The sequence below is a fragment of the Asparagus officinalis genome, chromosome 1 (assembly GCF_001876935.1).
Source record: "Asparagus officinalis chromosome 1, Aspof.V1, whole genome shotgun sequence".
Taxonomy (NCBI): domain Eukaryota; kingdom Viridiplantae; phylum Streptophyta; class Magnoliopsida; order Asparagales; family Asparagaceae; genus Asparagus; species Asparagus officinalis.
The window spans coordinates 18,952,796-18,965,059 of NC_033794.1; the positions used below are offsets into that span (position 1 = coordinate 18,952,796).

General features: G+C 36.2%; 2 protein-coding genes across 5 annotated transcripts in view; both read left to right on the forward strand.

The window, feature by feature from the left end:
- The window catches only part of LOC109820206 (coiled-coil domain-containing protein 12), an 11,290-nt gene extending 10,286 nt beyond the window's left edge, over positions 1-1,004 (forward strand). Inside the window, 2 exon segments of the mRNA XM_020386315.1 lie at positions 1-53; positions 501-1,004. The exon segment at positions 1-53 is cut by the window's left edge and continues 11 nt beyond it. Of these exon segments, the coding sequence (XP_020241904.1) occupies positions 1-53; positions 501-559 (112 nt within the window). The 3' untranslated portion in view covers positions 560-1,004.
- Positions 9,615-12,264, forward strand: part of LOC109820215 — a 6,029-nt gene continuing 3,379 nt past the window's right edge. The window contains exons 1-6 of one of the 4 annotated variants that reach the window (XM_020386349.1): positions 9,615-9,913; positions 10,640-10,934; positions 11,030-11,089; positions 11,167-11,225; positions 11,320-11,455; positions 12,010-12,106. In XM_020386349.1, the coding sequence (XP_020241938.1) occupies positions 10,682-10,934; positions 11,030-11,089; positions 11,167-11,225; positions 11,320-11,455; positions 12,010-12,106 (605 nt within the window). In that variant the 5' untranslated portion in view covers positions 9,615-9,913; positions 10,640-10,681. Of the gene's footprint in view, positions 9,914-10,266; positions 10,455-10,639; positions 10,935-11,014; positions 11,090-11,166; positions 11,226-11,319; positions 11,456-12,009; positions 12,107-12,264 lie in introns of those variants that run through there. The other 3 variants (XM_020386324.1, XM_020386333.1, XM_020386340.1) reach the window with 3 other exon arrangements.

Here is a 12,264-nt window from a genome sequence, read left to right on the forward strand (position 1 = left end):
GAGGCTTGACAAGCTTGAACGGCGCACACAGAAAGCAATATATGAGCTTATGCGTGAGTGCATTGTCTACTGATTCTCTATAACTAGATGTTTAATTTCGAGTAAATTTCGCGAAACCCCAAAATAGAGGGTTTTGCACAACCCCCTCACCCTCTAAACTTTTCTAAATGAACAAACCTCTATGAATTTTTTTCCCCACTGAACTATCATGTCTGGTGGCATTTAGTTTAAGTTGACATGTGATTTTTTTTGGGTAATTTTATCTCATAATTTTTTGGGCTAGGGTTAATAGATATCAATAATGATAGCTTAAACCTTCTACCCTTCATATTAATGTCGTTTATGACCATTTTCAATAGTTCAGGTAGTTTCTTTACTTTGGAAGTTGATGGCAAAATTTTCACCAAGAAAGTTAATGGACTTGTACAAAATCCCCAAAATTAGGGGTTACCCAATTATTTAACATATATAGTTATCTTATATTACTGTTTCATGAACAGAGGAGCAAGAAAAGGAGAAAGAAGCAGAAGCTATGGAGGTAGAAAATGGTAACGAATGAATGACGTTAGCTGAGAGAATATTTACATTGCCCAGACATAGTTCTTGGGCTTTTGTATATCATATTAACCTGGATGTAAGTTTTTTTTATTACAGCGTTCAGAATATTGTTAGCTCAAATGATTTCACACCATCTTGTAGTATGACAAAATTCAACAGTTCTCCATTTAACTAATGTTACTACGGTCTTAAAGAGTTCAGGAGAAAACGCAAAATCCGTCGACGATGTTATTTTGAGGAGGATTAAGTTTTAGCCTGTGGTCCCTTGTGCTACGTATGATTATTGTTAAATAACTTGCTGGTTGTAGAGCTTTAGTTAGCATAATGCTATTTTAGAAGGATCTTAGCGTCTGTTTATTTCTATGGAGTTCACTGGGTTGCATAAAAGTAGATTTTGTACCAAACTCCTGATGGAAGATTTAAGGACGGAAGTTTGTGTTTGTTTTGATGGAAATCTTGGTGATGAAAATGGATGAAATTTATTGTGAAATGAAAATTTTCTGTCACGAACCCTCTCATTGGGGGTGGGGGATTTTTAAAGACTTTATTTATTTGTTTGTATGTTTTAATTTTTTTTTTAAAGAATATCAGAACCCTATTTTCTCAGCCAAACACCGCTGATATTGATCCTGCATCAACATTAGATAGAGCCCACCTTGCTTTTTGTTGATGTGCGCTGCCAGGTCCACAAAGGTACTAAAAACAAGACTCTCCTTTTTTTTACGACTCAAAGGGGCATAATTAAACTGTTAAAATTGATATTTATTTGCAGCTACTTATGTTGAAGGGTGGTATCATGCCACTTGGAACTGGACAAACCCATACATTGATGTCATCGTTATCAGTCTCCATCTGCTTACCGTATGAATTGATTTGTTCTCTTCCTCAGAACTCAACGTCAAATACAAGTACAAACTGCAAATGCTTCTAACCTGGGCTTAATAACTTTTAGATGACGTTCTCAATTTGAGGACGAAGGAAATATTTTTTTGTGAATAATATTCTTGAGCCAGGACTAGGGGAGTTTGTCTTGATATATATTCGTCTGGTTTCAAATGACGTGTAATCTCGTAGACCGCGTACCTATACGTGAACCTTCATTTTTTTTTTTTAAATTTAGCTCCATTTTGGATTATATGCTGAGTGGCGCCGTGATATTTAGTGCGCGAGTACAAGAAACACATGCTTTTGCTTGGTCGGTGCAAATAGTATAAAAGTTGTTGATATTTATGGACAGTGTCAATAAATGATTGACATTCATATTAATCCAAGCTGATAGCAATCTTACACGAGTGATTGACCCGTCCTCTGCTTCTTTTAGTTGTTATTATTTATTTATAAGTGATTGACATTGCTACTAATAAATCTCTTCTTAGCCTACGACTGATCTTCATATTTCAAAAAAAAAAAAACCCCTAGAAACCATCTTTAAATTATAGTTATTTTATAGAAAATACATTTAATTTTTAATTTATATAGGATTCATCTTTTAAGGGCTCTTTATTGCAATCAACCACCTAGGTCCATTTTGTTAATATTTTCGGTGGTTGGTCTCATCTAGCCTCCATTAAAGATCATCTTTCTAATATACTTAGTATTTGACAACTACTTGTTAAAATAAAATTAAAAAAGCATATGTTATTCTAATCGAATTGAACATTCACGATGTCTGTATAAATTTGATTTCCAATTGGAGGCTTCAGCATTTTCGAAATGTAAATTTGATTTCGCGTATAGAGAAGGGCATTAGACTAGAGCAGCTCATTCTCTTGTTAGATTTTGTGCTTTAAATTTTGTATTTCATCAATGGTTAGATGTTTGTATAGATGTTATGGAACATTCACGATGATATAACTGCTCTTAATTCTTAGCTCAACACATTTCGATTTTCTACAAATAAAAAAAAACTTATCAAACAATTGTTAGATCTAAATCAAAACTTGAGATCTAAAAAACCATATAGCCATGATTAATTCGAAGAGATTAACAAGAATCTAAAAGGGCGGAAGCTTATACCTGAATCCCTAGAAGAAATCTTGATTTGGGTTTTGGATCTTCTAACCTTAGGGTTTCTCTAAATCCAAATTTCTCTCTCTAGATGGGGGTGAAGAGAATTAGAGAGTGTAACCCTAGGTTAGGGACCATAACCCCTTATTTATAGATGTTGTACTTTTGTAATTTAGCCCCTCAATAAATCACAATTACAACCTGGTATCTGCACATATAACCCCATGATTATATTTAAATACCCATTAACCCAACTTAATTGATCACTTTAGTGGGTTAGAGATTTAAGATAAAAAACCCAATAAAACTTAAATCCCTAAGAATTAATCAAGGTGGCTCTGATGCCACTTGTTAGATCTAAATCAAAACTTAAGATCTAAAACCATATAGCCATGATTAATTCGAAGAGATTAACAAGAATCTAAAAGGGCGGAAGCTTATACCTGAATCCCTAGAAGAAATCTTGATTTGGGTTTTGGATCTTCTAACCTTAGGGTTTCTCTAAATCCAAATTTCTCTCTCTAGATGGGGGTGAAGAGAATTAGAGAGTGTAACCCTAGGTTAGGGACCATAACCCCTTATTTATAGATGTTGTACTTTTGTAATTTAGCCCCTCAATAAATCACAATTACAACCTGGTATCTGCACATATAACCCCATGATTATATTTAAATACCCATTAACCCAACTTAATTGATCACTTTAGTGGGTTATCCTGAAAGATAGCAATACACATTGATTAATCATATGTGCCCACAAATAGATTTATTAGATTAAATCCAACAATCTCCCACTTGGGCACCATATGATTCCTTAAACTGTGTATAACCTTATGAGCTCAAAAATTGCTATCACTGAAATGGTATTTCCGAACAATCTCGTCCATTGACTATATCAATATAGGATCAAAGCGGCCTTCGTCACATTTATCGTGACTCGACCCATCAATGGTCACATATACCAATACAATCAAACGACATAGATCAATCATGGATGTGCAGCATGAAAATTACATGCAATGTGATCAGTACATGTCTATTTTCAACTGGTCCTCCTTAGTGAGGTCAAAACCAAACATAATGTAACAGAGTGTCTTAACTGAATACTTTATTCTGATCAGACAATACAACCAAACATAAAGCACCACAATTACAAACTCCCACTAAAACATAATATCCTCAAATAATACCACACCCATATGAGCAGTATGCTCATGAAAGACCTTAGGTGGCAATTCCTTAGTAAGAGGATCAGCTAACATGGAGTTTGTCCCAATGTGCTTTATGGATATCTGTCAACTCTGTACCCTTTCTTTCACAAACAGGAACTTAATGTTAATATGTTTTGACTTAGTTGAGCTCCTGTTGTTATTGGAATACATTACTGCAGATTTATTATCACAATATAGCCTTAGTGGTCTTTCAACATTTTCCAAAATGCGCAGTCCCGTGACAAAATTTCGCAGCCATATTCCCTGATTGGATGCCTCATAGCAAGCTACAAATTCTGCTGCCATAGTGGAGGAAGCTACTAGTGTTTGTTTGACACTTTTCCATGATATAGCTCCTCCTGCTAACATATAAATGTAGCCTGATGTAGACTTTCTGCTATCTTGGCATCCAGCAAAATCAGAATCCGAATACCCAATGACCTCTAATTTTTCTGATTTTCTGTATGTGAGCATGTAATCTTTTGTTTTCTGAAGATACCTCATAACCCTTTTGACTGCTATCCAATGATCCATACCAGGGTTGCTTAAGTATCTGCCTAACATCCCAACAATGTACGCAATATCCGGACGCGTACATACCTGAGCATACATTAGACTTCCTACAGCCGAAGCATAAGGAATCTTCTGCATTTCCTGAATTTCAAGGTTACCTTTAGGGCACTGATTGAGACTAAACTTGTCTCCTTTAGCAACAGGGGTGTCACCTGGTCTGCAATCTTGCATGCCAAACCTTTTAAGTACCTTATCGATATAGCTCTTTTGTGATAATCCAAGAATACCCCGAGAGCGATCTCGATGTATCTGGATCCCTAATATAAAAGAGGCGTCCCCAATCCAATAAAGTAGCTGCTAACTGTTTTGGAGTCCAATTTCTTTTCATTTGGCCTATAAGGCCTTGCCTCAGCTGGACATCCCCAAATATGTAAATGCTTTAAACTGGGCTTTCGACCAGTCCAAAGCTCATAAGGTGTTTTAGCAACTGCTTTACTTGGTACTCTATTCAGAATGTAAGCTGCTGTCTTAAGTGCTTCTCCCCAGAGTGACTCTGGTAAAGAAGAATGAGCAATCATACTTCTTACCATATCCTTAAGAGTCCTATTTCGTCTTTCAGCTACACCATTCATGCTAGGTGAACCCGGCATGGTGTACTGTGGGACGATACCGCATTCCTCTAGGTATCTAGCAAATGGTCCTGGACGTTGTTCACCTGAACCATCATATCTACCGTAGTACTCACCACCACGATCAGATCTGACGGTTTTAATTCTTCTGTTGAGTTGATTCTCAACTTCAGCTTTATAGGCTTTGAACATGTCCAGAGACTCAGATTTTTCATGAATAAGATATAGGTGCCCATAACGTGAGTAATCGTCTATGAATGATATAAAATATTGTTGACCATTCCAGGATTCCGTAGGGAATGGCCCACAAATATCCGTATGTATCAATTCTAAGACATCCGAAGATCTGTTGGCACCTAATCTTTTCACTTTGGTCTGTTTTCCCTTGATACATTCAACACATACGTCGAAGTCCGAAAAATCAAGGGAATCCAAAATGCCATCAGACACAAGACGCTCAATTCTACCTTTTGAGATATGACCTAAGCGCTTATGCCATAATGTCGCCGAATTTTCCTTATTTAATTTACGCTTAGTACCACGTGATTCCACATGCAAGGATTCATTGTAAGAAGCAATTGTATCAAGCAAATATAGGTTTTCATAAATACTCAAATAACTGGTTCCCACAACATTTGAATTAAAAGATAAACTGAATTGATTGTTTCCAAATAAACAAGAATAACCTGATTTGTCCAATACAGAAACTGAAATCAAATTCCGTCTAAAAGATGGTACTACAAAAGTATCTTTTAAGTCCAAATAAGAACCAGTTCCTAACAACAACCTAAAGTGCCTAATTACTTCCACATCTACCGATTGTCCGTTGCCCACAAAGATGTGTCTTTCAACATCACTTGGCTTTCGGTAGCTCAGGCAACCCTGCATAGAAACACTTATGTGAGTAGTAGCACCAGAGTCTAACCACCAAGTGTTTCTAGGTACTGAAGCTAAATTAACCTCAGAACAGACCAAAGCAAGGAACGTACCCTTATTATCACGCCAGGCGTGATATTTTGTACAGTCCTTCTTTACATGTCCAGGCTTCTTACAGAAGAAACAACCCTGATTATCCTTATGTTGTTTCTTCTCAACTGGACCCTTAGCAGCTTCCTTATCATTCTTCCTTTTCTTGCTCTTATCCTTAGAGGCATAGGCCAAATGAGCACTTTCTGTCTTATCTTGCTTCAACCTGTCTTCTTCTTGCACACAGTATGAAATGAGCTCATTTAGAGTCCATTTTTCCTTTTGACAGTTATAAATGACCTTAAATTGATTAAATTGTGCAGGAAGAGACAACAGAATCAGATGCACTAATAACTCATCACAAAGATCGAGTTTAAGTGCCTTAAGTTTTGAAGCAATATGAGACATTTCTATAATATACTCCCTGATGTTTCACTTGCCCTTATACTTCATCGAAATCAAGCGAGCTAAAAGCGTGCTTGTTTCTACCTTATCATTTTTAGCAAAACGTTTCTTAATTTCGGCAAGGAAATCTTTAGCCTTAGTAATCCCTTCGGATTCTATGCCCCTGAAGGCTTCCAGAACGCCGCGCTTAATGATCATAAGACTCATGCGATTTGAACGCTCCCACTTCTCATGCTCCTTCTTTGTATCAGGAGTGCTTTCCGCATTGAGAGGTTGGGGTTGTTCAGTTCTTAATGCATAGTCAAGATCCATGCAGCCAAGAACAATTAATATGTTCTCTTTCCAAACCTTGAAGTTTGTCCCATTTAGCATGGGAATTGAGTTGATGTTAGCAGAAATTGTTGCAGCAGATGCATTAGCTGAAATAAAACAAAAGAATGCTCACATCAATAACCATAATCAATAAAATTCAAATAATGACAATCCCCATCCAAGATACCGGCACAACATTAATATCAAGTCTTTGGACAGTAATATTAACTTGTAAGTGATACCTTGTTGCAATGATCAAACATTGACAATAACTCATGTCAAATAATGAAACTATCTTTGGATCGATTCATTATTCACATGTAAACCTTATAATTGTCACACGCTTATCATCGCAGATGTGTATACAGTCTAAATAAATATTAACCTTCCTTTGGGCCGATTAAATATTTACACGAAAGCATACACACAAACATCTCACATTCCTCATGAACAATCTACACAAGAGAGGTTACTTTGGCAACTTCTTGTTTCAATTAATCAATTGGAGTGAGAGACAACCTTAATTCCTTAATGTCATATTATTTGAATTAAATAATTGATTAAAAAACCAAATTAGATTTAAATTAAAACTTTTTTAATTTAAATCAACTGAATTTCCAAAAACTTAATTGGGGTCTCACAACTTAATTAGGGCCCATAACTTAATTGAATAAATTAAGTATACCAAAGTGGATCCATGAAAAACTGAGGCTTAACCATAGTGAACACGAAGTTCGCTTAACTTCGAACGCGAGGTTCGACTGTATTGAGTACGAGACTCACTTAAGCACGAACGCGAGGTTCGTTTGAGAACGAACGCGAGGTTCATTAAAAAAATGAACGCAATGTTCAACTTAAGTATGAACGCGAGGTTCGACTGAAGCACGAACGCGAGGTTCGTCAAAATTTGAGCTTGACGCTCACCTGAGTTGAACGCGAGGTTCACTTTAGAACGAACGCGAGGTTCGTTAAAATTGAGCTTGACGCTCACCTGAGTTGAACGCGAGGTTCACCTTAGAACGAACGCGAGGTTCGTTAAAATTGAGCTTGACACTCACCTGAGTTGAACGCGAGGTTCACCTTAGAACGAACGCGAGGTTCGTTAAAATTGAGTTTGACGCTCACTTGAGTTGAACGCGAGGTTCACCTTAGAACGAACGCGAGGTTCGTTTGAAGCTTTCAGCTTCGGCAAAATTTGAGGTAACCACCTCCTTAATATTCGGCACGTTTCACGCACGAACCCTTAGGGTTTCAAACCGAAACTGCCGCCGACAAACCAAAAAAAAAATTCCTCGATTTTATTTTTCAAAATCAGATCCAGACCAAGAAAAATCGAAGAAAAATCCAAAAATTCTAAAAAGTTACTGTTCACCTACGATTTTTCAGTTACTGTTCATCCGGAAACCTTTTCGTTACTGTTCATCCGAACAAAAAAATTACTGCTCATCCGAAAAACCAAAACTGAATCTTTAACCAAAGATTTAAGATAAAAAAACCTAATAAAACTTAAATCCCTAAGAATTAATCAAGGAGGCTCTGATACCACTTGTTAGATCTAAATCAAAACTTGAGATCTAAAAAACCATATAGTCATGATTAATTCGAAGAGATTAACAAGAATCTAAAAGGGCGGAAGCTTATACCTGAATCCATAGAAGAAATCTTGATTTGGGTTTCTGATCTTCTAACCTTAGGGTTTCTCTAAATCCGAATTTCTCTCTCTAGATGGGGGTGAAGAGAATTAGAGAGTGTAACCCTAGGTTAGGGACCATAACCCTTTATTTATAGATGTTGTACTTTTGTAATTTAGCCCCTCAATAAATCACAATTACAACCTGATATCTGCACATATAACCCCATGATTATATTTAAATACTCATTAACCCAACTTAATTGATCACTTTAGTGGGTTATCCTGAAAGATAGCAATACACATTGATTAATCATATGTGCCCACAAATAGATTTATTAGATTAAATCCAACAACAATACATATGAAAATTAGCAAGAATTTTATTTCTTTGATTGTATCTGTGGGGTTGGCTGTATAATTCCTAGTCTAATTCCTACCCTTAATACTCCATTTATTTCCCTTATTGAGGATTAACACCCAAACGGATGTTCTAACGGAGTATAGTGATTTGAGTCAAAAGCTAAACAATGGCCTAGGAAGCAAAATTATTTTCTTGGAGAATGTCAAAGGAAGCGGAATTCTTACGTGGCATCATTTTTTCCACTTTAACGGAGTATTTTTGCTCTTCAGAACCTTTTTTTTTTCCTTCTAATTTTATAAATCAAATCTCTTTATGATGTGAATTAATATTAGCAAACATAAGACGTTTTTTACCGACCCGCTTACACGAGTGAGTCGACTGCACACGTGTCCTAGAGAGCTTACGATGCCACCTGTTTGGTTTAGTGGGACCCGTGTCTGCTTGGCAAATTCGACCTTTGCTTCTGAGTTCTGACCTTCCCATTAAAACAAAGAAGTTAGGCACCCCACCTCACTTCGTTTATTTAAAAAAATGTAATTAAAATTTTTAAAAAATCAATTTTCCACTAGATTAATAAAAGGCTATATTATTAGATTGGTATTTTTAGTTATTTTCTCCGGAAATATTAAGATGTTAATACTGAATTTATGTTCAATGCTTGTCATCGAAGAAAAATTCGACCCAAAAAAAATCGAGTAACCATCACACGGTTTAAACTTTAAAAAAAAAATTTAAACATATAAATTTCATACACATCTTACAAATTTTATCACCGTCTGTCTGTGTCATATAATTAAGAAACTGCGACATGATTTTTTCACGTGACACTTTCACGCCAGATTCTTTTTCGGTGATTAACATCCGTGCATTGTGCAAGCAGAAATTTAGCATTAATACCTTAATATTGTCAGGGGAAAAAAATTATATCAAAGAAGCCAGCGGTTGGGTGCAGGACTAAATATTTGAAAAATTTTGGGTTTATAAATAAAAAAAACCCATCATAATATCAATCTCAATCTCCACCCGAATTCAATTCAATCAAGCAATTCAATCAAGCAAGCAGAAGCCAGCGGTGTTGGAAAAAACTCAACTTTTCTCCTCTTTTTGAAAAGTTCCGATTTTTGGGCACCATCTGGACTCTCTTGCTCACTCTGAATCCCTCTCGGTTCCAGCTTGCTCAATTCTACTGCTCATTCTCATCAAATTCTGCAAATTTTCGCTTTTTATTCGATTTTTTTTAGGTTAATTTCGTGCCAGCGTCGAGTTTCTAGGGCTTTGGAAACGAAATGAGATTTGGCTTCGGTGTAATTCTCTCACTTCAGCTGTTTTGATTTTAAGTTCTTTTATGTTTGTATATTGACTCTTGATTCGAATGCGTATGTTATCTTGCGCTGAGCAGCTTGTTTGTAATTGGATTTTATGAATATTTTAGCTCGATTGTTACTGCATATTAGCTTAAGTTCGAGTGAATTTTGAAAATATGCAGCCTGACTACTGCAATCCAAATAAACAAAATTATCTTAATTTTTTGTCGTGTTGTCTTTTGATCTGATAAGCACTTTTGAAAAGATAAAAGCTATCACCTCCTACAACTCAATCTAGTTGTAAATAAGAAATGGGTTTGTGAATTTTTAACTACAACCCGTGAGCAACCACCCACCTTTTTGTTAGTTGGCATTTATTTCATCTCTCTCCTTCAACATGAGGAAATTTCCCCTCATTTTCTTTGCTTCACAAGATTCACTGGTGCTCTGAAACTTCTTGCATATTGGAAGGAAACCCACCACTTTACTGTACTTTCTTTTCTTGGTTATCACTTTCTAGAGCTCTGATACACTTTTAGGGAGGAGTATTTTCATGGTAATTAGAGTTTTTTTTTTATTTTTTTGCGTCACTATGATTATCGTCTTTGCTTAAACATGATGAAATTGTTATGGTAGTGATGAATATGCATCTTTTTAACTAAAGGCAATATGTCTAAGTTCTTATTAAATTTGTTGGATTCTCTAGAAAAACTTCGAATAATGGTTTATTTATTTTTTATGCAGGTAAAATTATATTAGTGTGGAAAAGTTCCGGGCAAGGGTATGGGGTGCTTAGTATCGACTTCAAGAGATACAGGTGGGTTCAGAAGAAGGCCTAGAAATGTTGGGGAATTGGCTGTTTTTGTGCCAGGGCTGCGAATCCCTAGAAGTGTGGATTTCTCTTTGTCATTGGGTAATAGTTTGTCAAAGAGTTTAATCGATCGTCTCTCATCTCTGAGGACTAGAATAGTTGTCATGGCCGCTCAAGAGGCACCAGTAGCAATAAAACCAAGGCGGAGAACAGCTACTCAACATGGTCAGTAGGTGTAGTGCCGAAGTATTAGTTATGTTCTATTTTATGTAACAAGGGGGAAATGATTGTTTTGATGCCTGCAGGAGGTTCAACATTAGCTGATCTTCTGCAAGCTCTTGAAGACTACTTACCAATTCTTTTGGGATTGGTTAAGGATGGTTAGTATAGCTATATTTCTTGTGCATTCTACCTTTGTTTAGTTTCAAATGTTGAGTTGGTGAGACATAATTTACAGGAAGTGAATTAACAAACAAGGTGCAGTTCGTTTGGGTCAACCAAGAGGATGATGCAGAGGTAGATATACATAATTATGACTATCTTGAGGGTGATTATAGAAATGTGTGTCTTTATGGGAAAGTGGGATGATGATTGGATTTCATGCATGCAGGAAACAGGCATATCAAATGCTTGGTACGAGGTGCTTTCAGTTCTACATTTGTTGGCTATGCTGTGTTTCTCTGACGCAAACTCATCGCTTCTTCCTAAACCATCAGCTGATGGTTATCAGCCAAAGGTACTTGAAGGTGAGTTTAGTAGACCCCATTTTTAAAACATTGCATTTTTGTTCCTTTTAAGCTACCTCATCTTTCATGATGCAACTCTGAAACATTGCAACATCCAATGTCATCATACATTTTGAGTCTTTTTGTCCTTTTGAAACCTGATGTGGACATAGCTAATTGTTGTTGTAATCGAAAGCTCTAAGACATTAGTCTGGGATGTAAGTTTACATTTTATTAAAAGTTTCATCTGACTTATACCTTTCTCAACCTTTTGGCTAGTATCAACTGTAATATTTGTCCGTATCAGTTTGAAACGACATCTGGATTGCTGCAGGATGTATTGTTGATGCATTATGTGGATACCTATTTGTTTTCTTCATGTACACATGGTGTATAATCCATGGGCTAATTGTATCGGTCTTAAAGGAGTGTGTCTATTGGTCTATCAGATAGTTAATTGTTCCCCTCTAATAATATAACTACTTCATACAATGTCAGCGTCCATTTCTACATCTATGATTTGTCCTTTCCTTGAGATTGTAATGTGTGTCATCTTGTTGTCTGACTCATCACAGCAAGCAGACGTGTTGCAGTTGATGCTTTATTAAAAGCAGCAGGATATCTGGATTGTGCAACTCGGCATGTTCTTCCACAAATCCCTCCTGCAATCAGGTTTGATATATATTGATCTTTTTTTCACATTCCCAGGTGCTTTTAGCAGTTTTATATATATGATCATCACTATATTGTGATGATCATGTTTGGTATTTCATTCATGTACGTGTGTGTGTGTGTGTGTCTATATATATATATATATATATATATATATA